This window comes from Desmodus rotundus, chromosome 1 (assembly GCF_022682495.2).
Source record: "Desmodus rotundus isolate HL8 chromosome 1, HLdesRot8A.1, whole genome shotgun sequence".
In the NCBI taxonomy this organism is placed as follows: Eukaryota; Metazoa; Chordata; class Mammalia; order Chiroptera; family Phyllostomidae; genus Desmodus; species Desmodus rotundus.
This window is the reverse complement of record NC_071387.1, coordinates 31645051-31669754: the sequence shown is the minus strand read 5'-3', so window position 1 is coordinate 31669754 and position 24704 is coordinate 31645051. Positions and strand designations below refer to the sequence as shown.

Here is a 24704-nt window from a genome sequence, read left to right as displayed (position 1 = left end):
CAACAAAACAAACAAGCAAGCAAAATATAACCAGAGACATTGAAATTAAGAGCAATCTGACAGTAACCAGAAGGGAGGTAGGAGGGGATAATGAGGGGGAAAGAGGGAAGGATCATCAAAGAACATGTATAAAGGACACATGGACAAAGCCGAAGGGGGGTAGGATCGAGTGTGGGAGGTGGAGATGACTGGGGTTGGGGGGAGTGCTGGGGAGGAAATGGAGACAACTGTACTTTAACAATAAAAAAGATTTAAAAAGAAGTAAAATATACTTTCTAGGAGAAAAAAAACAAAAACTTTTCCCCCAAGCAGTGAGCTGCCAACATATCAGTGCTGCCATTGTTAGAGGACGGCTTTGTGTTCCAAGGCCACAGGGTGTTCATGAGTCTTTCCAATCAGATCTGGACACAAGAGAAGGCGTACCTAGAGAAGTACACATAGAATTGGTGTGTGAAAGGGGAACTTGTGGAAAGGGAGAGTGTACATGTGGATTACTCCCACGAGGAGAGAATAAACACAGTGCTTGTTATAGGGAAGAGTATAAAATACAATATGAAGGGTTCATGCCAGAGGAAAGGCAAAAGGAACATTAGCCAGTGGCCCCTCTTGAAATGTCCTTTAGAACCATAATCCCTTATACTTGGTGAGGGATTTTCCTGGGCTGTGATGTGGCTCAGGAAAATGACAGAACCTCCGGTGCTCCCCTATACCCTCAGTTACGGTGGTCAGTGCCAACAACAACCACAGTACGAAGATGGGGGTTCTGAAGGTAGCATCAAGGAAGACTTACCACAGTGAACTCTACTCAACTCAGAGCTCCCCTTCTAGAGAATTTACTCTGAGACAGGGGCATCCTAGATGCCTCACTTCTGTGGAAAATAATGGGATCCAAACCCTAGAGAGAAGCTTAAGAGTCCATGGAGGCCTTGGAGGACTCTTCCTTGACTTTCGACCTGTAATTGGCAGCTTCTACTCTGCCTAGTCCTCCCAAATGCAAAAGATTTGAAGTAGACTTTTTTCATTGTACTTAAGCAGGTACCCACACACTGTCACACATAAAAAGCTCAATTTTCAGCAAAATATTTTTTCCCTAAAGCAACAGCAGTGAGGTTGCCAACCAGCACAAGTCAGGTTAAGGTTTCCCTCCAGCTCTTTGTTGGTTCCATAGTAGTGAAAAGTCTCTGGGGGCTTTGGAAAGCTTAAAACAGAGGTGAACTGATGCAAGGTGTGCGGTGCAGAATCGAGTTCTTCCTGCTACATGATGTGAAGTTCCACTGTGATCTCCACATTCTCCTTGAAACCTGCAGTCGGGGCAGTCTTTCTGTGAACCCCTGGAAGGTACTGTCCCCTGTAGCTTTCAGTCTCTCAGCCGAACTTCTCATTAGCCCAGGCCCTTCGAGGAGTGCCTAAAAGGAAAGAATGGCAGAGCTAATGCACTGCATTCTTGGTGTTTGTTCCCATACCAGGGAAGTTCCAGCTCCCCTTCTATCAACATTGGTGAAATTCCTTCATTAGAGTACATGTAAAAATAATAAGCAGAATGTAAAAGGCCAGAGAAATTGCTACTTACACTTTCTTCTAAACTTTTCTCTTTAAAACCCTGGTCGGGTAGCTCAGTTTGTTAGAGCATCATACCACTATGCTAAGGTTGTGGGTTTGTTCCCCAGTCAGGGCACATATAAGAAGCAACCAATGAATGTATAAATAAGTAGAACAACAAGTCGATCTCTCCTCTCTCTCTCTCTCTCTCTCTCTCTCTCTCTCTCAATCTCTCTCTCAAAAATATCAATAAATGAAAATTATTTAACAAAAATAAAATAAACTTTTCTCTCCAGCTGTATCTCTGGTCAGTAATTTCCAACTCTAGTCCCTTGGCCATTAAAAGCTTTTTACTTCTGCTTACTGTCTGCCCTACCAGGAAGAAGATGGAGTCTCTGTGTCTCTCAGCCCCAGAGAAGTCTTAGATCCCCAGCTTCCATCTCAAAGAAATCACTGCCATTGCCTTTTCTTTTCCCTCTTTCCAAATTAGAAACTAAATAGAACTTGGTCCAACAGTGGGTTCCCCACCCTCCAAAAAAGGTTGGCAATCTCTTTATCAGAAAATGCCCTTTCTAAGGTAAATAAACCAGATGGTAATGAGAGAGAAGACTGTGGCTCCTATTCTGACTTAGCCCATCGGTGAAAGACTACACATCCAAGGTGCTGCAGTGAGAGAGGTCAGCATTACCGCACTTTGCAGAAGCGATTGGCACTTTGCAGAAGTGATTGGAATTATCCTTAGAAACAAACGGTCTATTCTTTGAGTTACTGGCACCAACTATGGGCCTTTCTCCAGGACTTTATTCACTGGAAAGAAGTTTGATCAGGTGATCATAAAGGTACATTCCAACCCAATTTCAAGCCTCCAAGTATATTCAATGATTCTAAGAGCTGATGTCTCCCTGTTTCACTTAGGACCGGACACCAAGTTAATGCAGAACAGTGGGAAGTCCTCCTTCAAACGGACACACATGGACCATCTTATGAATGTCCTTGTGCTCTGGGTAAGTTAGACTTCTTTTCTATTTCTTTACAGATAGACATACTTCCCTCCCTTCTGTGGGAGTAGCTGGTATTTCCGACTTGGAATTTAGTTGTTTGAAAACCTCAAGAAGTCAGTCTTTAGAACCCCACATACTAATTAATACCTGAAGCAGGGAAGAACAGAGCCAATTGATAAGGGATTCTCTAGTTTATACCTCTGTCGGGGAGGGCAGTCATGATTTTTCAGGATGGATCAATACCCTGCTTCATATTTTTAAAAATTTTTAATTGTATTTTTTTCCTATTACCATTTAGTCCCTTTTTACTCCCCTCCCCCTCAAGGACCTTGCTTTAGAAATTAAGACATATTTTTATTTTCTCATAACCAGTTGCACTCATGACCACTTTAATAAAACCTTATTTAGCTAATAGAATACCTAACTTGAACTGATGACTTTCAAACTCTGTTTCCTTAGAGGGTGTAAGGGCTGCTGTAGGGGAAGGAGAGGCGATGCACTGAATTTTGCTCTGGCTTCCTCATTCTGAGGTTCCTGCTTCAAAAAGAGCAGCTTCACGTTTATCTGTTCTATAAGATTTCAGTTAGAAAACAGGATTCTGCTGCTAAGAAATTAAATTTGGAAAGTACTACAATGGAAAACAATCAGCTTTGGTAACAGAAGCTTAAATTAAAGGCTAATTAATCACTTATTTTCTTTCCAATCATACACAAGTTGCCTTTTTCTTGTTAGATATAGACATTACTTTCTTCACTTATACAATTTCTCCGCATAACCAAGCGTTCCAGCGCTGCCTGTACTTGATTATGTGACTTTTTGTTTCTATTTTCACTCCATTGCTTAGATTCTGAAAATTCAAAAATGCCTTTTCTTTCTGTATATTTCTCATAAATATCTGACTTATAAACTGTGTATTCTCCCTTATTTATTATAGGAAATATCACATTTCCTTTTCTAAGCCCTTTGGATTTAGTAAATGGGTTTTACTAAACCTTTACTAAAACATTAGGAAGGTTTATTCAGCTTTGAGACCAAAAACTCATATCCACTGTCCTTCTCTTTCTCCTGCTGTTCGCATAGCTTTCAGCAGCTGAAACAAAGTGACATTTCCTGGTTTCTTGACGAGGAGGACAAACTACAGCTGAGAATTTGGAAAGGCAACATAGGCAAATATATCTTTTGGTAATATTAGGAACATATATCATGAGACATTGAGCTAGGTCGTTTAGCCTAGGCTTGTCTTCAAAACAGGATGTCTCCTATATGCCTAGGAAACTCCAACTACTGTTCACCTATCTTAAGGATACTGATAATACTTGGTATCTGTAGAGGAACTTTAACTTTCTAGAATATTTTCACATTACTAACTGCAGCCTTACTACGTCCATGAACAATAAGCAAATGAAAAAGTAGTTTACTTTTTACATCAAAGTATTTTTGACAAACATGCAAAGTGAGACACAGTAAAGACAAATATCATAAGTAAAATCCCACAGAAAAGTAATAGTAAAGACAGAACTATGACTCATCAAGTGATCAAGTCCTATTTCCTAAGAATCCATTATACACCCAATACATGCCAGATGTGGGGAGAACCATAAGGGTGTAAAAGACCTGGGTCCAAGCCTCAAATGTTTACGTTCTCTTTTTGGGGGATAGGGAATCAGTGTGTGCCAGATACTTTACATGCATGAAACTATGCAATAGTCATATCCGTGTATCTAGACATAATTTTTCAGGGCCAATGCTATTTCTGGCTTCCTCACTCTTGCTGTCTTGTTATACTTGCTGTCTCCCTGAGGAGACAAAATTAAAACACGTGACAAGTCCTGTTTAACATGGCAGATTGACCACATGTGAAGGACGTATAAAATTAAAAAGAAGATTCTTAAAGCTTCCAGGGAGAAATAAAAGGTCATATATAAGGATCAGGAATCAACATTGGCCTTCTCACCTGCAACAGCAGAAAATAAATATCAATGCCTTCAAAAGTCTGCCAGAAAATTATTTGTAGCCTATAGTTCTAAATCCAACAAAACAATCAAAATGCAAATGTAAAAAAATTTCTGTATATGCAAACTCAAAAAAAAGTTTACTCATCATGTACCCTCTCTTAGGAAGCTTCTAGTGTATACTCAAGCAAAACAAGAGAGTAACTCAAGAAAGAATATATGGAAGCCAGGAAACATGGGAGCAGTAAAAGAAAGTCCCAGGATGATAGCTGAGTAGCAGGCTAGAGAACACTGGAGCATATTAGAGCAGGAGTATAGAGGGGTCTGCTCAGCCTCTGGCAAGGTGGAGGTGGCAGAGAGGTGGTGTAAATGCCAGGGGCGGCTAAGCTGGCAGATTAGTTCCTGTGAATTCCTACATGTGAGGTCATTCATGCTGTGCTCTTTCCTTCGGAAAGTATGGAATATTATTTGGGGTGCTCTGTTCACTTTGGGGCATCCAGTTTAAGAACATTGAGACTTCTGTTGAAGCCTAATGTAATGACTATAAAGAAGTACCAACAGGAAATAAATACCTAACTGCCATGACATAGGATGAAGAACCATCAGCAGACCTGAGGTGCTGATGAGTTTTTGGAAGGCAGAAAGTAGGTAGATCATACTAACAAATAAACCAGAGTAGCGAAAGCCTCAGTGGAAATACATTCTTCTTTTTATTATATTTTATTGATTATGCTATTACAGTTGTCCTGATTTTTCCCCCTTTGTCCCTTTCTACCCAGCACTCCCCACTCCCTGAGGCATTCCCCCACCATTGTTCATGTCCATAGGTCATGTGTATAAGTTCTTTGGCCATTCCATTTCCTATACTGTAGTTAGTTTACATCCCCATGGCTGTTCTATAACTACCTATTTGTACTTCTTAATCTCCTCACCTTATCACCCATTTCCCCACACCCCCTCCCATCTGGCAGCCATGCAAATGCTCTCCGTATCCATGATCTATCTCTGTTCTTCTTGTTCGCTTAGTTTGTTTTTTAGATCCAAATGTTGTTAGATATGTATTTTTGCCATTTTATTGTTCATAGTTTTGATCTTCTTTTTCTTAAATGAGCCCCTTTAACATTTCATATAATAATGGTTGGTGATGATGAACTCCTTTAGTTTTTTCTTGTCTCTTTACCTGCCCTTTGATTCTAAATGATAGCTTTGCTGGGTAGAGCAATGGTGGCTGTAGTTCCCTGCTTTTCATGACTTTGAATATTTCTTGTCAATCCCTTTTAGTCTGCAAAGTTTCTTTTGAGAAATCAGCTGACAGTCTTCTGGGAACTCCCCTGTATATAACTAACTTCTTTTCTCTTGATGCTTTCAGATTCTGTCCTTATCTTTAATCTTGGGTAAATTAATTATGATGTGTCTTTGTGTGTTTCATCTTGGTTACAAGGAGTGTCCATAAGACTATCAGCTGATTTCTCAAAAGAAACCCTGCAGGCAAGCAGAGGCTGGAAAGAAGTATTCAAAGTCATGAAAGGCAAGGACCTACATCCAAGATTACTCTACCCAGTAAAGCTATCATTTAGAATGGGAGGGCAGGTAAAGTGTTTCCCAGATAAGGTAAAGTTAAAGGAGTTCATCATCACCAAGCCTTTATTACATGAAATGTTAAAGGGAGACAGACCACGCAACCCAGGGTTCCAGTGCCAGAACTAAAGCCTCAAAACCTCTGACTGAAAAAACCTATGGGGGTTGAGGCAGCAGAAGAAACTCTCAGCCTCACAGGAGAGTTTGTTGGAGGGACCCACTGGGTCCTAGAATGTAAACACCCACCCTGGAATCAGACCCAGAGGGGCCCAATTTGTTTGTGGGTAGTGGAGGAAGTGACTGAAGGCCAGTTGAGAGCTGAGCAAGAGGCGTTATTCCCTCTCGGACCCCTCCCCCACATACAGTGCCACAATGCAGCAACATGAGTTGCCCCACCCTGGCAAATACATGAGGTTCCACCTCTTACTACATAACAGATGCAAGTGAGACAAAAAAAAAAAAAAAAGGCCCAAATGAAAGAACAGATCAAAGCTCCAGAAAAAAATACAACTAAGTGATGAAGAGATAGCAAACCTATCAGGTACAGAGTTCAAAACACTGGTAATCAGGATGCTCACAGAAAAGGTTGAGTATGGTCACAAAATAGAGGAAAAAGTGATGGCTATGCAAAGTGAAATAAAGGAAAATGTACAGAGAACCAACAGTGAGGGGAAGGAAATAGAAATTCAAATCAACAGTTTGGAGCAGAAGGAAGAAACAAGAATTCCAAAAACTGAGGAGAGGCTCAGGAAACTCTGGGACAACTAAATGTTCCAACATCCGAATCATAGGGGCGCCAGAAGGAGAAGAGGAAAAGCAAGAAATTGAAAACTCAGTTGAACAAATAATGAAGGAGAATTCCCTAATCTGGCAAAGGAAATAGACTTCCAAGAAGTCCAAGAAGCTCAGAGAATCCCAAACAAGTTGGACCCAAGGAAGCACACACTAAGGCACATCATGATTATATTACCCAAGATTGAAGATAAGGAGAGAATCTTAATGCAGCAAGAGAAAAGGAGACAGTTACCTACAAAGAAGTTCCCATAAGACCATTTGCTGATTTCTCAAAAGAAACCTTACAGGCTAGAAGGGGCTGGAAAGTATTCAAAGTCATGAAAGGCAAGGACCTACATCCAAGATTACTCTATCCAGCAAAGCTATTGTTTAGAATGGAAGTACAGATACAGTGCTTCCCAGATTAGGTCAAGTTAAAGGAGTTCATCATCGTCAAGCCCTTATTATATGAAATGTTAAAGGGACTTATCTAAGAAAAAGAAGATCAAAACTATGAACAGTAAAATGACAACAAACTCACAACTATCAACAACTGAACCTAAACAAAAACAAAAACAAACTAAGCAAACAACTAGAACAGGAACAGAATCACAGAAATGGAGATCACATGGAGGGTTATCAGCAGGGAGAGGGAGGAGGGAGAATGGGGGAAAAGGTACAGGGAATAAGAAGCATAAATGGTAGGTACAAAATAGACAGGGGGAGGTTAAGAATAGTACAGGAAATGAGGAAGTCGAAGAACTTATATGTACAACCCATGGACATGAACTGAGGTGGCAGAATGCTGGTGGGAGGGTGGGGGCGTGAGGGTGCAGGGTGGAGGGGAATAAAGGGGAAGGAAAAAATAGAACAATTGTGATAGCATAATCAATGAAATATATTTTTTTAAAAAGAAGATACCATGAATAAAATGAACCACAACTAAAAGGAAAAAAAAGAAACAGTGGGAGATTAATAGAATGCCTGGAGAGACAGCTGCTGAGCTCTCGAGGTAGTGAACAAGTCTGTAATGGAATGATAAATGTAATTTCCTGAACGGACATTAGCCCTAATGCTGTACTCCCCTTTCCTCCTTTATTTGGTTAAATTGTAGGCAGATTTCTTTTTACCTACAATTTTTCTAACTAATTTTTAGTGATACGACTTCTCTTTCCCCTTTGCCCAAGGACCTCATTCTTTAATAAAGCCTGTTATTTTGGCATATTTCTAGTAGGTTGCAAAACAAATGTGTACCAGTGTAATTGTTATTTTATATTGACTGTATGCATATGCTTGACTTGGCTTGAAATAGTTTTATGATTTTAGCTACTTTGGCCATTTGGTTATATCACTTGTGACAGAATAATGTGAAGCTAAACTAATTGCTGAGCTCTGAATGGAAATTACATGTTCCAGAAAATTAATTGCCTCTGCTTTATTATGTGCTCAAAATAGATAATTGAAAGTACTCAGCATTGAACTTGTGTTTAAGAGTATTGTTGCTTTAATCCAGTATATTTGTTTATGGAAAGCAAAACAAAGGTGGAATGTTGAGTAGAAAGAAATATTAAAATGTTTTTAAATATTCTGTATTGTTACTCTTTTGGAATTTACCCACTTAGGAGCTCCAAAAATAAATTTTTAATGAAATAAGAAAATAAAGTAGCTGCCCCTACCAAGATCTTTATTAACCTCTTTTATTTTTCTCACAGCACTTAACCACTAATTCAGTTGTATTTTTCTGTTCCCTAACTTGTCTGTTGCCTACCTACCTCCACAGGAGTGTAAACTCTGAGAGTGAGGGCCTTGTCTTTTCTCAGCACTGCATGGTTTTCTCAACCCCTAGAATGGTGCCTGACCCCTACCAGGGGCTTCATTATTATTTGTTGAGTTATTGGAAATAGTGAATATCTGGGCTACCAAATTAATGAGCCTCTAGGTAGAGCTTACATCATACCCATCTCCATATTCGTGGAAGTGCCTTGCACAGAGTAGTGCTCAGGAAATACCTTTGAATCGTTATTAAATGAAGAAATGTTCTTGAATTAGCCGGGTTCTTATCAGCTCAGCAGTTTTACATGGTGTTTTTGCCAGGACATTGTTAATGTAGCTAGATGTAATACAGTCTCATTTCTTGAAGTGGAAGCAGAAATCCTTCCTGATTTAAACACTTTTTCCCATTTTGGGAAATGTTTCTTAGCGGATCATCTGCAGACACCCGAAGCGTGATTAGCAAAGCAGCTTCCTGGTGAGCCCACAGCTGAACTGGAGTTTGGTCCCTCTCCCTCTCCCTACTGACCAGAGCTCGCAGTGACAATGCCGTCAGAACACTGGTCTGCTAAGTACTACGGGTGTGTTTGTGGGGCAAAGAAGCAGAGTGCTTGATGCCAGAAATGCAGGATATTCTTCTGGGATAAGGCACAATGAGAAGCACAGATGTAAAGGACCAAAGGAACAAGGGGTACTTTTTGTTTTTACAGCCTGCCTCTTAAGCCTGGGAGCCCCACTGTGACAGTGATGGTCCTAGTCATTTTTGTCAGAATGACAAAATTGAGTATCATTTCAGCCTCAACGGGAACCACTGTTTGCTAAATGAGAGGCTGTCTGCTCGTCTTTGGTCTGACTGGCTCTGGTAATAAATAACCTCTGAGGTTTGTAGCAACACTAATTTCTTATTTCTTCCTATAGAAAGGAAGCAAAGTGAAACTTTGAGAGAGTAAGTACTAACAAACTCCATCACAATAATAAGAAACACAGACCATGCGCAAGGACTTAGAAAGCTTCAAGATGGCAGGAAAAGCTCTGGGAATGAGGGAAGAGCACATTTTGTCCTACCCCTGAAGGCCTCATGCTGATTGGGTAGCCCTGTCCTCTGGGGCGTGGTCTGATAGTGGTGATTTTCCTTTCTAGTGGCTGGTGTGAGCAGAAAGGTCTGGTCTGGGGGATGCATAGTCTAACAGTGGAGGCAGGGCACACCAGTGGAAGCCACAGTGATTCTCAGTTATCCAGGCAATAGGGATAGAGCAGGGGTGTTGAAGGTCACCCTAGAATCTTCTCCCACAGCTCTGAAAGGTTTAAAATGATTTATTCTAATAATGTGTAATAAATAAGTCAAAAATACATTTATATTTATAAATATAATGGTAATAATTTATTCTAATCATTTTACCTTCCCTATTTTCCCTTAATAGAGCTAATAACATAGGGCCTAGAGAAGTGGCAGGTAGAGGAATATTGCCCCAGATTTAATATAGTCCACATAGACGATCCAAAAAGGAAGGCAGAGCCAGTAGAACTTGTCCCTGAGGTTTGGTCTGCACCACGAGGAGAGCCTTGCTTTCACACAACTCACTGAAGAGAAGGGTAAGGAAATGGGAGTAAGATTGGGAAGGAAGGAGGGCCTCAGAGAGACCTTTATCTCAAGGAACTGAACTACTCAGCATGAATCTGCATTAGGCTGTGGGTCAAAGTAGATTTTATTCTGTTTTATCTCACTCCTCCTCCTTTTTGTTCTCCCCCATCCATCACCCAGCTCTCAAATCTCATACATTAAATGATTTCAAGAATTTATTCCTAAGGAGGTTTGGATGAAATATGACTGGCCATGAATTGATCATTGTTGAGGCTGGGCAATGAGTACATAGGAGTTCATCGTAATATTTATATACCTAAATATGTGTTTGAAAATTTTCATAATAAAAAGTTTTTTAAAATTTCATTTTCTGAGAAAAGGCCTAGTTAGATCTACTCCTCCTGCCTTTCACCTTTTGTCTTCAAATACTTTCCCATCAGTGATTCAAAGATGAGACCTCCAGTCATCTAGCAGTGGGGATGGATAGTTTTCAGGTAATCACACTTTGTGACAAAGGACACAGGTTTGGAGATCATTCAGTAGACTTAGAGGAGGTTTACAATACTCTCACGTATATTCTGCAGAGGCAAGAGGGCATATAATGCCTGGTAGAATATAAAATTGTAACTACTTTGGAAACCATTTGGTTGGTTATTTATTATATTTGAGAGAGAGACATCAATTTGTTGTTCTACTTATTTTTGCCTTCATTGGTTACCTCTTGATTGTACCATGACCGGAAATCGAACCCACAACCTTGCAATATCAGGGACAATGCTCTAATCAACTGAGCTACCCAGCCAGGGCCCATTTATTAGTTTCTTAGAAAGTTAAATATACATTTCTGTACATGTTCTGTAGGACCCAGCAATTTCACCCCTGGATATTTACAAAGGAAATAAAAACATACCTATGCAGTCTTGTACACAAATGTTCAATGCAGCTTTGTAATAGTCAAAAGCTGGAAATAACCCAAATGCCCAATAAAAAAGCAAGGGAGGGAGGTGGGTTTGGATGGGGTGGTGGGGAAGGGCAGGGAGAAAATACAGACAACTGTAATTGAACAATAAAATAATTTTCTTTAAAAGGATGTTATTAAATATTTTACCACAAAAAATAAATAAAAATAAATTAGTAAACAAATTGTATGGTATCCATACAATAGACTACTACTCAGCAATAAAAAGAAATGAGCAATTGGTAAAAGCAAAAACGTGGGTGAATCGCAAAATAATTATGCTGAGTGAAAGAAGCCACACTAAAAGAGTATATGCTATATTATTTTATTTACATAATTTTTTAAAATGTTTTCCAACTTTATTAAGATGTAACTGACATATAACATTGTGTAAGCTTAAGGTGTACCACACAATGATTTGAAATGTACATATTGTAAAATGATTACCATAATAAGGTTAGTTGACACATCAGTCCCCTCGCAGTTATAATTTTTTGTGGTAAGAACTTGTAAGATCTACTCTTTTAGCAACTTTCAAATATACAGTGATTTGCTAAATGAGAGGCTGTGTGCTCTTGAACTCTAGTCACCATACTGTACATCATGTCCCCAAAATTTATAAATGGAAGTTTGTACCTTTGACCACCTTCACCCATTCCCCCTCAACAACCCCTGACCTCTGGAAACCACCAATCTGCTCTCTATTTTTATGAATTTGTGCTTTTTAGATTCCATATACAGGTGAAATTATACAATATTTGTCTTTGACTTCTTTCACTTAGCATAATGCCCTCAAAGTTCATCCACATTGTCACAAATGGCAGAATTTCCTTCATTTATGGCTGAATAATATTCCATTGTGTGTATATACAATACCACTTTTTCTTTATCTGTTCATCTGTTGATAAACAATTAGGTTGTTTACATGTCTTGACTAGTGTAAATGATGCTGCACTGAACATGGGGGTGTAAATATGTCTTAAAGAGAGTGATTTTTGGAACCAAGATGGCGGCGTAGGTAGACACACTGCGCCTCCTCGCACAACCAGAACTGACAGAGAATCAAACGGCAAGGGGGTCCGACACCAAGGAAATAAAAAATAAATATTCATCTAGACCGGTAGGAGGGGCGGAGACAGGCACTGGGGTGGAGAGGACTCACGTGGCTGTGGCAGGACCGAGACTGGCGGAGTGTGGGACGAACGGGGCAGGCAGTCCGAGCACTAGCAGACCCTGCAGCCACACATTCGAGCAGATAAACCGAGAGGGCTGGACTCAGAGTGGCGGAGAGCAGGGCAGGCAGAGTGCGGGTAGCACACTGCAGCCCCACATTCAAACATAGATAAACCGGACAAACGGTGGGGAATGAAGCAGACCGCGCAACCCAGGGCTACAGCTCGGGGAAATAAAGCCTCAAACCTTTGATTGAAAACGTCCGTGGGGGTTGGGACGGCAGCAGGAGAGACTCCCAGCCTCACAGGAGAGGTCGTTGGAGAGACCCACAGGGGCCTAGAGTGTGCACAAGCCCATCCACTCGGGAACCATCACCAGAGGGGCCCAGTTTGATTGTGGGTATCGGAGTGAAAGATTGAAATCCGGAGGAGAGTGAAGGGGGCGCCATTACTCCCTCTCGGACCCTCCCCCACGTACAGCAACCAGCGTTACCCCGCCCCGGTGAACACCTAAGGCTCCGCCCCTTAAAGTAACAGATGCGCCAAGACAAAAAAAGAAAAAAAAAATGACCCAAATGACAGAACACTTCAAAGCTCCAGAAAAAATACAACTAAGCGAGGAAGAGATAGCCAACCTATCGATGCACAGTTCAAAGCACTGGTTATCAATATGCTCACAGAATTGGTTGAATCTGTTCGAAAAGTAGATGAAAAAATGAAGCCTATGCTAAGAGAAACAAAGGAAAATGTACAGGGAACCAATAGTGATGCGAAGGAAACTGGGACTCAAATCAATGGTGTGGACCAGAAGGAAGAAAGGAACATCCAACCAGAAAAGAATGAAGAAACAAGAATTCGGAAAAATGAGGAGAGGCTTAGGAACCTCCAGGACATCTTGAAACGTTCCAACATCCGAATTATAGGGGTGCCAGGAGAAGAGGAAGAACAAAAAATTGAAAACTTATTTGAACAAATAATGAAGGAGAACTTCCCTAATCTGGCAAAGGAAACAGACTTCCAGGAAGTCCAGGAAGCTCAGAGAGTCCCAAAGAAGCTGGACCCAAGGAGGAACACACCAAGGCACATCATAATTACATTACCCAAGATTAAACGCAAGGACCTACATCCAAGATTACTGTATCCAGCAAAGCTATCATTTAGAATGGAAGGGAAGATAAAGTGCTTCTCAGATAAGGTCAAGTTAAAGAAGTTCATCATCACCAAGCCCTTATTATATGAAATGTTAAAGGGACTTACCTAGAAAAAGAAGATAAAAAATAGGAACAGTAAAAATGACAGCAAACTCACAGTTATTAACGACCACACCTAAAACAAAAACAAAAGAAAACTAAGCAAACAACTAGAACAGAAACAGAACCACAGAAATGGAGATCACATGGAGGGTTGTCAATAGGGGAGTGGGAGGGGGAGAGGGGGGAAAGGTACAGAGAATAAGTAGCATAAATGGTAGGTAGAAAATAGACAGGGGGAGGGTAAGAATAGTGTAGGAAATGTAGAAGCCAAAGAACTTATAAGTATGACCCATGGACATGAACTATAGGGGGGGAATGTGGGAGGGAGGGGGTGGGCAGGATGGAGTGGAGTTGGGGGGGGGAATGGGACAACTGTAATAGCATAATCAATAAATATATTTTAAAAATGTAAATGAATGGGGCTACATCAAACTAAAAAAACTACACAGAAATAAACAAATAAATAAATACCAATTGAATGGAAAAAAAAATAAAGAGAGTGATTTTCTGGGGTGGGGTGGAGGGATGGGGAGAAAAGGCATACAACTCTAATTGAATAACAATAAAAATTTTAAAAAAAAGTGATTTAATTTCCTTTGGATATACGCTCAAAAGTGGAATTGCTGTTTTTATGCCAGTACCATACTGTTTGATTACTATAGCTTTGTAATCTAGTTTGAAATCAGGAGGTTGTGATGCATCTAGCTCTGTTCTTCTTTGTCAAAACTGCTTCGGCTATTTTGGGTCTTTCATGGTTCCATACAAATTTTAGGATTATTTTTCTATTTCTGTAAAACATGTTATTGGCATCTTGATAGGGATTGCATTGAATCTATAGATAGCTTTGGGTAGTATGGACATTTTAACAATGTTAACTTTTCCAGTGCGTGAACATGGGATATCTTTCCATTTACTTGTGTTTTCTTTGATTTTTTTAAATTAATGTCTAAATTGCACTTGATCACGGTGTACGATTCGTTTAATGTGCTGTTGAATTTGGTTTGCTACTGTTTTGTTGAGACGTTTTGCACCTATGTTCATCAGGAATATTGGCCTGTAGTTTTCTTTTCTTCTCTGGGTTTGGTACCAAGGTAATGCTGGCCTTGTAAAAGGAGCTCAGAGTGTTATCTCCTCTCCCTCAAAGTTCTTTTCTAAACATAGTTCTCAAATCTGTCTTATTTCTCTGCTTCCTTATCCTTCCATGACCTTCTCTCTCAACTTAATGGCAAGAAAATTGCGGTCATCTGGAGCAATAATCTTGGGTAAGAAGGTATCATCTTTAATCTCAATTTTGCCTCCAGGCAGAATTCAGTTGGAAAGACTTATTGGGCCTTGTACGTTTAAGTTCTTAATTGTATCTCTTCCTCTTTAGTTTCTAAAAGCAATAGGCTTTTTCAGTCCTCTGACAACCCAAATTTCTCCATATTCCTTTTCATTTCTGCTATAAATTGGCCAATTTTCCTAGTTCAACTTTTTCTTTTAATACCTTGTCAAAGGCAGTCAACACAAATAGTTTCATTCTTTCCAGCCACCACCCTTAGAGCTATATAGGCTCAGGAGACATATGGTCTGTCTTCAAGTTTTACCAAAATCTTTACTGCTAATGTGATTGCCATGTTTTCAGCCTTTTCTATCAGTTTCTTACCACCCACCCATCCCCAGTTTCTACGCCAATACCACACATTTTAGACTTTTTTAAAGCTGCACCTCACTTCAATAATGGAGTGATTAAGAGGTTAGATTCTAAAACTGGTTCAAACCTGGCTCACCTCATTAGTAGCTAAATGACTTTAGGCCAAATACTTTTCCACTCTTTATCAAGTTCCTCATCTATTATTAAAAGAGGGGCATTAGAAATATTAAATTAAATAATATATGTAAAGTACTTCGCACAGTTCCTGGAACTTAATATTTAATAGATTTTAGTTATTAGCATATCCCTTTAAAATCCCAGGAATATCTCCCGCTGGGCTTTCTTTCCTGTCCTGTGTGCTACTGCCTGGAGCCTATAAAGTACAGCCCCGCCAGGCCCCCTCACCCTTCAAGAAGAAAGAGAAGCTTTTTGAGAGATAAGGCTCCAAAAGGCAGAACTGAAATAGTGTATGCCTTGATGTTAATTCTTTTTTTTTTTATTATTCCTAGATTTTTCTGTTCTTAGGAAGCATGTGTTTTATCCTAGCAATTGGGCATGGCATTTGGGAGAGAAAGAAAGGCTACTACTTCCAGAGTTTTCTGCCATGGAAAGAATATGTCTCCTCATCAGTTGTCTCTGCCATCTTCACATTCTGGTCCTACTTCATTATCCTCAACACCATGGTGCCTATCTCACTCTATGTCAGGTAGGCCCCTTTGATCACTTTGGGTTACAGGTGGAGGAGCTGACTTCATAATTCACGATTCATTCCCCAACTAGAGAGTGAACTTTTAGAAAGCATGGACTGAGTGCTCTTTAACCTACTACTTTCCACAGTGCCTGGTGTACAAAACATGCTGAGAAATATCTATAGATTGCATAAATGTTTCCATATCCAGATCACTGTGTTAGATACCATACGGACAAAAAGAAAATTGTCCCTGTCCTCAAATAGCTTATAATGTAAGTGACTAAGACATACAAGCACATGAAATAATTAGAAAAAATACACACAAACTTTGTGATGTTGAAGCATAAGCCAGGCAGCCCCTACTTTATCAATTAGAGTCCAAACATTCATTTGTAAATCAGGACTCAGAATGCATTTTCCCATAGAAACAATGGAGAAAATGGTAGGTAGGTGTAATTGTGACCTGTGTTCTGGTTCCTAAAAGTTGGAGAAGGGAAGAAGAAGAATGTTTCCTTCCCGCTTTTCATGAGCACCTGGGACAGATATTGAAATGAGTAAAATATGTCTTTACTTTACTCTGATCCCCTTTATGTATTTCAACATTCCATCTCACATACACACACCCCAAACACATTTTTGCATCCTTTTTTCCAGGTTTCCTAAACCCTGTACGGTGGTATTCCAATCTGAAAAGCACCCTACCTAACTAAGTGATCTTAAAAATTTAACAAATATTTGTTGAGCAATTACTATGTTGCAAGCACTATATTAGGTGCTAGAGAAAGAAACATGAGTAAGATAACCCTTTCTCTTAAATAAGCTTACAACATAGCCATGGAAACAGATACTCAATAAATAATTATGGTACAATGTAAAAAATTATGTAATAGAAATATGTATGTGAATGCTATGGGAGCCTTGAAAAGGAATGGATTAGTTCTGCCTGAAAAGCCTTAGGTGTTTACAGAAAAAGGTAATAATCAAACTCATAATTGAGAAAAGAGTAGAATTCACCAAGCAGAAAATAAGAAAAGAATATTGCAAGCAGAAAGATCAGCATGTGCAAAGGTCTAAAGGTGTTTTTAAAGCTTTATCTGGACGTAGAACAGTGAATAGTCTAGACTAAGATGTTAGATGGTAGTTTAGGATCAGATCCAGGACAGCCTTCATGTAAAGCCAAGGAGTTTGGATTTTATCCTGAAAGCAACAAAGATCTTTCTGAGGAAAGAATTACTGTGACTAAATGATTCTGTTTAGAGCGGTTGCTATTGTGGCTGGTACAGTGAAGGAAGGGAGGTCACAAGTAAGAGTCAAAAATGTGGGCCTGAGCACCTCCTCCCTCAACTCAAAGAAAAAATCCATGTTGCTCAATGCAGCTGTCTCAGGGGTTACTAGTGAAGCGATCTAAACTAACACATGTTCTGCACAAATGAATGATAATGGGAAAAAGGTCCCTTAAAAGTCTCCACCGTTTTCAAATGAAGATGCTTGTTAACCAGGAAGCATCTATAAGGCATGTTATTTGGAAGAGAAGAGGAATGTGACAAAGGCAACAGGGGAGAAAAAGTCAGATGAAATGAAGAGGAGGCTATTAGGGGGAGAAGCTACCGCACAGGTAGGCTGTCTCTGCCCCGAAATTTATCAGAGGGTCAGCTCCTGTAAGCTTTTCTGATTTTCACTGATCTTTCCCTTCTTCTGATACAAAGAAGCTCTCTCTCCCCCACCAATGAATTTACATGATAGCAGCAATAATTGTCTAATTAAGCATAGGCAGCCTTTTATTAGCTCTTAATTCTGCCTTGCATTACTGCAGAAGTTCAAAATTTGTGACTTCTCCTAGATATGTTTTGGAAGAAGAAAGAGTGAAAGGGGAAATGCCCCAGCAAAAGTGATCGAGTATATCTGGATCCAGATGGCAATGCCCTTTGCGATATTGGTCACAGTCAGAAGTACAGTGGGTTGGCTGATGCAGGGGTGCTATGATCCAAGACTGGTTGATTGTAAGTTCCCAAGGACGACACTCTGATAGGATTTTCAGGTGTCCGCCCTGACCTACCACAGCGCTGGTAAGGAAACCAGGATAATGTATTTGTTTGTCCTGCTCTGACCCAGGACCCTTCTTTTCTTGCTTTCTCCTTAGTGTTGAGATAATAAGATTGGGCAACAGTTGGTATATCAACTGGGATCAGAAGATGTTTTATGCCCTAAAGAACACACCAGCACAGGCTCGCACCACCACCCTTAATGAGGAGCTTGGCCAGGTCAAATACGTGTTCTCCGACAAAACAGGAACCCTGACTCAGAACATCATGATTTTCAACAAGTGTTCTATTAATGGGACATTATATGGTATGCATGTCTTCCTGCTTTCCCTGACTCCTGAGAACTACTTTGCAGTTTGTTTTCAAGACTAATCAAGTTCTAAGTCTATATGCCTCTGAAATTCACATTTGCCTTATTATCATAGCCGCCTCTGTTCACTAAGCATAGAGCACTTATCCCATTCAGCTCTATTCAAAAAGTATTTATTTAGTACCTTGTAGATGCAATCCATTGTGTAAGACATTGGACATACCAACATATACAAACTTAATCTCTGACCTCAAGGAATTTCTAACATCTTAGGAATGTCAGTTCACTCTCATATTAAATCAGGTGGAGCAACCAGCATGTTACTGAAGCTGCTAATTTCCTGATTCTCCCTCCCACCAATCAACATCTTGGGAGAAGCCACCAAAGTGTAGTCAAGAGTTTGCTCAGTGTCTCCCATGCCCAATTCCTCATTTATTTCCTGTCTTATTCCTAAACTTGTTTTTGTGATAGTGTCCTAATGTGCGTGAGTATTCATGTCTGGTGCACTAACTAGCAGAAGAAGACGATCACATCTAAAAAGCTAGAGCACATGGGATGTTTTCCTGGGATGATGAAAGAGCTTTAAAACTAGAGAGATGTGGTAGCTGTGCAACACTGTGAATGCACTAAATGCCCCTGTGAATTTCACCTCGATTTTAAAATAATTTAAGATTTTAAATTTTATGTAGAAGCCAAAGAACTTATAAGTATGACCCATGGACATGAACTATAGAGGGGGAATGTGGGAGGGAGGGGGTGGGCAGGATGGAGTGGAGTGGGGGGGGGAATGGGACAACTGTAATAGCATAATCAATAAATATATTTAAAAAAATATTTTAAATTTAAAAAAAAGCCAGAGCACTCCAATGTTTCCAATTATCCCTGCCAAACAAGGTTTCATATGTATAAACTCTGAAAGCTTATTTTTGGATGAATTGATTTGGGGTCTTATTCTCTGGCTTATTGCTAGACCTTACCATATACTGGGTAAGGTTGAAAAGGGTCATGAGTATTTCTGTGCTTGGCCTCAGACTGCCTTCCACCCCCATTCTGTCTGTACTATCCACTGACCTAGAATCTTAAACATTCTAGCCCTATTTTCACATCTCTTCTAGGTAACTTTTCTGATTGGAGGGCTTCCTGAGGTAAGAAGTTTCTCATAGATCCAGTGACTAGCTTCCAGTCTCGCCTCACTCACACTTAAGGGAGAAGAGTTGGGACCTAAGCAGATACCTTCTTCTTATCACTGGCTTAGGGCCTGGAACTTACTATAGCACTGAGGGCTAAATGGCCTGAGTGCAAGTCTGTGATGATAGAATCAAAAGAAATAAGCCTTTTAAAACCCTCCTTTAAATTACTATATAACCCAGGAATTCCACTCCTAAGTATATACCCCCCAAAAAATTGCAGACAGGATTCAAATGATAGATATATCTAGTGGTAACTGCAGTGCTATGCACAATAACCTAATAGTAGAAATAACCCATGTGTGCATCAACATATGAATGGTAAACAAATTGTGATATACCCGTACAATGGAATATTCAGTCATAAAAAGTAATGAAGTTCTGACACATGTTACAACATGGATGATCTTGAAAACATTATGCTAAATGAAATAAGCCCAAAGCAAAAAAAGGAAGCCTCTGCCCCTCCCAAAGCCAATGCCAAAGCCAAAGCCAAAGCAATGGCTTTGAAGGCAAAGACAGCTGTGCTAAAAGGCATCCACAGCCACAAAAAGAAAAGAAGAAGATCCATATACCACCCATATTCCGGTAGCCAAAGACGCCATGGCTCCGAGGGCAGCCTCAATATCCTCGGAAGAGCCCCCCCCCAGGAGAAACAAGCTTGAGCGCTATGCCATCATCAAGTTCCCCCCGACCACCAAGTCAGCCATGAAGAAGAAAGAAGGCAGCGATGCACTTGTGTTCATTGTGGATGTCAAGGCCAACAAGCACCAGATCAAACAGTCTGAGAAGAAGCTCTACAATATTGACGTGGCCAAGGTCAACACCCTGATCAGGCCTGACAGGGAGAAGAAGGCATTCGTTCGACTGGCTCTAGATTCTGATGCTTTGGATGTTGCCAACAACAACTGAGTCCAGCTAGCTAATTCTAAATATTAAAAAATGTTGTGCTGTAAAAAAAATAAAGAAGCCAGACACAAAAGGAAATATTCTATGATTCTATTTATATGCAATATCTAGAATAGGCAAATTTATAGAGGCAGAAAGTACATTAGAGGTTATCAGGGGCTGGCAATAGGGAGCAATGCCGTATTTCTGTTTAGGATGCAGAAAAGTTTTGGAAGTATAATGATGATGATTACACAACATTGTGAATGTAATTTATGCCACTTGATTGTACACTAAAAATGTTTAAAATGGCAAATTTTGTTTTATATATTTTACCACAATAAAAAAATGTTAAACCTTTCTTTAAAACCTTGTCAAGTCTCTGCTCTGTTTACTTACCAACAGGTGCTGTCTATGACGAGAACGGACAGAGGGTGGACATCTCCGAGGTGAGTGGGCGCAGCTCCCCGTGGAGCCCGTGTGGGAGCTGAGTAAGTGGCATCTTTAACACAAGTCGGGACTCCCTTAGTCCCTAAAATATTAAAACTTGTATTGACCCTGTAGTATTAGAAAGCATTATATAAATGACCTATGTTGATGAGATTTGGGTTTGTGTTTTAAAATGAAAATAGTTTTATTGGGGTTTTTTTCTGTTTAAAATACAATCTGCCCTGGCTGTGTGACTTAGTTGGTTGGCGTACCATCCCATGCACCAAAAGGTAGCAGATTCGATTCCTGGTCACAGCATATAGCTAGGTTGTGTGTTCGATCCCTGGTTGGGGTGCATACGGCAGGCAACTGATCAACGTTTCTCTCTCACATATGTTTCTGTCTCCCTCTATTCCTCTCTCTCTAAAATCAAAAACCATATCCTCAAGTGAGGTTATCATCATCATCATCATCATCATCATCTATCTATGCTCACTATTAAAAAATCCAAACAGTAGGGAAATGTATAAAGAAAAAAGTTAAAATCACTCAATCCCATTTCGATAACCAATGTAAAATATGCTTTTCATGTGTATGTATTCACCCAAATATACATCTAGATTTGATTGGTTGATAGATAAGAAAGAGAGAAAAGGAGGGAGGGAGGAAAGAATCACAGCATATATGCTATTTTCAGCCTCTTTTCATTCACTTGACACTATACCGTGGAACTCTTTCCATGTCAGTAAACTAAAGTCTGCATCATCACTTTGAATGAGTGTAGTATCCAATTGTATTGATATACCTTAATTAACCAAGCCCTATCTTTATTCCATTTTCTCCTGCTTTTATAAATAGCCTGTGGCAAACACCCTGGTACATACATTTTTGTCTCCTCTTCTGATAATTATTTCCTTAGAATAAAGTCTTAGAAGTGAAGTTGGTTGGTCAAAGGGTAGCCACATTTTTAATGCATTCAATATTATATTACCATATTGCCCTCCAGATAGATTGCATCAATGTGTAATCCCACCAAAAATATATGAGAATTCCTTTTTTCCCACATCTTTGTCAGTACTAGATATTAACAATGTTTTAATCTTTAGAAATTTAATTAGTAAAAAATGATATCTCATTTAATTTACCTTTCTTTGATTACTAATCAGGTTGAGTCATTTTTATGTGTTTATTTTCCTTCCCCTTCCCAATCACTTCATTACCCATTTATACTTATTTTGTGAACTGCCTGTTCACAGTCTTTGCCATTTTTTCTTGTTTAAAAGTGTTTTTATATAGTAAAACTAACAACTCTTCCCTTGCCTGCCATATTCCAATTTTGTTTCCCATTTTTGTCTTTTGGCTTTTGTTTATTTTTTTTTTCTGTGTAAAAGTTTTTCATTTATGTAATCAAATCTATCAGTCTTTTTTCTTTATGGCTTCAGGATTTGGGGCATATTCAGTTGTCCTAACCTACACAATTATAAAAATATCTCCCTACTTATTCTTCCTATCTCTAGCTGGCCATTTTTACTATTCAGTGTTGGATCGATCTCTGCTTTTGTTCATGGATATGATTTTAAGTATCCCTTCATAGGGTTTCCTCTGTTATGGATACTCCTCACTCATCCCTTTCCTACTGGAACCAATTCCAAGCCATTAGCCATTTGATTGATGTAGCACTTGGCTAACTCAAGCTCTCAACTCCTGCCTCACCCCTATATCAATGATTTTCAACCAGCCTGCTGCAAAAAATTTTAAAACATGCAATATCTGACAGTTGAGTCAGAGGCACTAACATCTTTCCCTTAGACTGTCAAATTACAAAATGACAACAACCAACACAGCAATTGCCATCCAGGTGAGTGCCCTGTCTTGAACCGTAAATATATAGGTCATACAATACAGTTACAGCTTCTCGGTCACATTACATAATAATATTGCATCTGATTCATTATTTTTTGCCACCAGAAATCCTTATGTACAAGTGTAGTCACCTGATATTTTACAAAGTCACTTTAGAGCAAAAAGAGTAGGTAATTACTATTATTTTTTTTGTAAATCAATCAAAATTATACCTATTTTTGTCAGACTGGCAAAAAATATAAGTTTTGGTGTTCCGCAGAATTTTAGTGATTAATTTATGTGTGCCATGAGATGAAAAGGTTGAAAACTGCTGCCCTATATCCATCCAAAGAGATTGGGAGGGGAAATAAAACCAGTGTTTTGCCTTAAATCCTCCTCCAGGAAGACTGCTAGTGACCTTGGGTATATCAACAAAGTTATACTTCTAGGGAGTAAATTGTTGCCCTTGCCTCTTCCTCCTCTTTCCACTACTGATTGACTGTAGCACATTTTCCACTTGATCATCTCTGAGCATCTTTGTTCTCTTGTAAACAAATTTAACTACAACTCCATCCCTTCATGAAAATACTTTTGCCCTGGCTGGTGTGGCTCAGTGGATTGAGCACTGGCCTGTGATCTGAAGGGTTGCTGGTTCAATTCTCTGTCAGGGCTCATGCCTGGGTTGTGGGCCAGGTCCCCATTTAGGGATGTGCAAGAGGCAACTGATTGATGTCTCTCTCATATTGATGTTTCTCTCCCTCTCTTCCTCCTTCCCTTTCCCTTTTTCTGAAAATTAATAAATAAAATCTTAAAAAAAAATACTTTCTTCTCCCTGCCTTGATTGAAACATGACTTTCCCTCCATCTCTTATACTGCGTATACCAAAAGCCTGAAGGTAAGGTTTTCATTATACTGCACCACTTTTAAACCACTTCTCTTTTCTCCCTCATATAATCGTTCTTCCTGTGATACATGTGACTTCTGGCTATTCTCTTAACTCCTCTTGTCATTGACACCTACAAATTGTGTGACTTCTTTGCCTCATTCACTGAGGAATTTCTTTTTACAGTTTTTTTAAAATAATTTTTTATTGTTGTTCAAGTGCAGTTGTCTCCATTCCCCGCCCCCACTCCATGCCCCCTCTCTTTCACTCATCCCTCCTCCCACCCTCAAACCTACCCCCTTTGGCTTTGTCCATGTGTCCTTTATACATGTTCCTTGATGGCCCTTCCCCTATTTTCCCCCATTATCCCCCTCCCCCCTCCTCTCTAGTGACTGTCACTTTGTTCTTTATTTTAATGTCTCTGGTTCTATTTTGCTTCTTGTTTGTTTTGTTGATTAGGTTCCACTTACAGGTGAGATCATATGGTATTTGTCTTTCACCGCCTGGCTTATTTCACTTAGCATAATGCTCTCCAGTTCCATCCATTCTGTGGCGAAGATCATCATCAAGTGGGATTCACCTCAGGGATGCACAGATGGTACAATATTCGCAAATCAATAAGTGCAATACATCACAAAAAAGGAAAGACAAAAATTATCATATCAATAGATGCGGAAAAAGCACTCGATAAGATACAGCACCCATTTATGATAAAATCACTGAGGAATTTTAAACTATGAAAACATTTTCCCTCTCTACCCAATCCCTGCTGTAATCTTGGGTAGTATTGGCTTCTTTATGGATGATCCATCACCACAGATGCTTCCAGATATCTGAAAGCATCTGTCTCTCAGTTGACTCCTTGGACTCAAAAAAGTCTATATCCACAATTTCCATGTTGCACCATCAAGAATTGTACTACCCCGAAACTGTAAACTCCCTTGTAATGTTCTCTAATCACAAACCTTATTCCTCCAGCGCTCCTGGTGTTTGACTCCTGGTATTCCTCCTTTCTTCTCTCAGGAAGATTTTAAAAAGCCTCAGCTCTCCTTTTTCTCTAGTCGGTCAATCCCTTGTGACTTTACTTTCTTTCCTATCTTGCTCCAATCTGTACTTAAAACCATAAGCATCCTAAATACCTTAGTAGCCCTCTTTTTCCCCCTTTAATCACCCAACAAATCTCAACCTTGAATTATTCAAGCCATCTTCTCTTCTCTGTT

General features: G+C 39.7%; 1 protein-coding gene across 1 annotated transcript in view; it reads left to right on the top strand.

Annotated features, from left to right (window-relative positions):
• The window catches only part of LOC112304394 (phospholipid-transporting ATPase FetA), a 65618-nt gene that overhangs the window by 16135 nt on the left and 24779 nt on the right, over positions 1-24704 (top strand). The window contains exons 9-12 of the mRNA XM_053922910.1: positions 2455-2543; positions 15722-15918; positions 18044-18252; positions 20736-20779. Of these exons, the coding sequence (XP_053778885.1) occupies positions 2455-2543; positions 15722-15918; positions 18044-18252; positions 20736-20779 (539 nt within the window). The remainder of the gene's footprint in view (positions 1-2454; positions 2544-15721; positions 15919-18043; positions 18253-20735; positions 20780-24704) is intronic.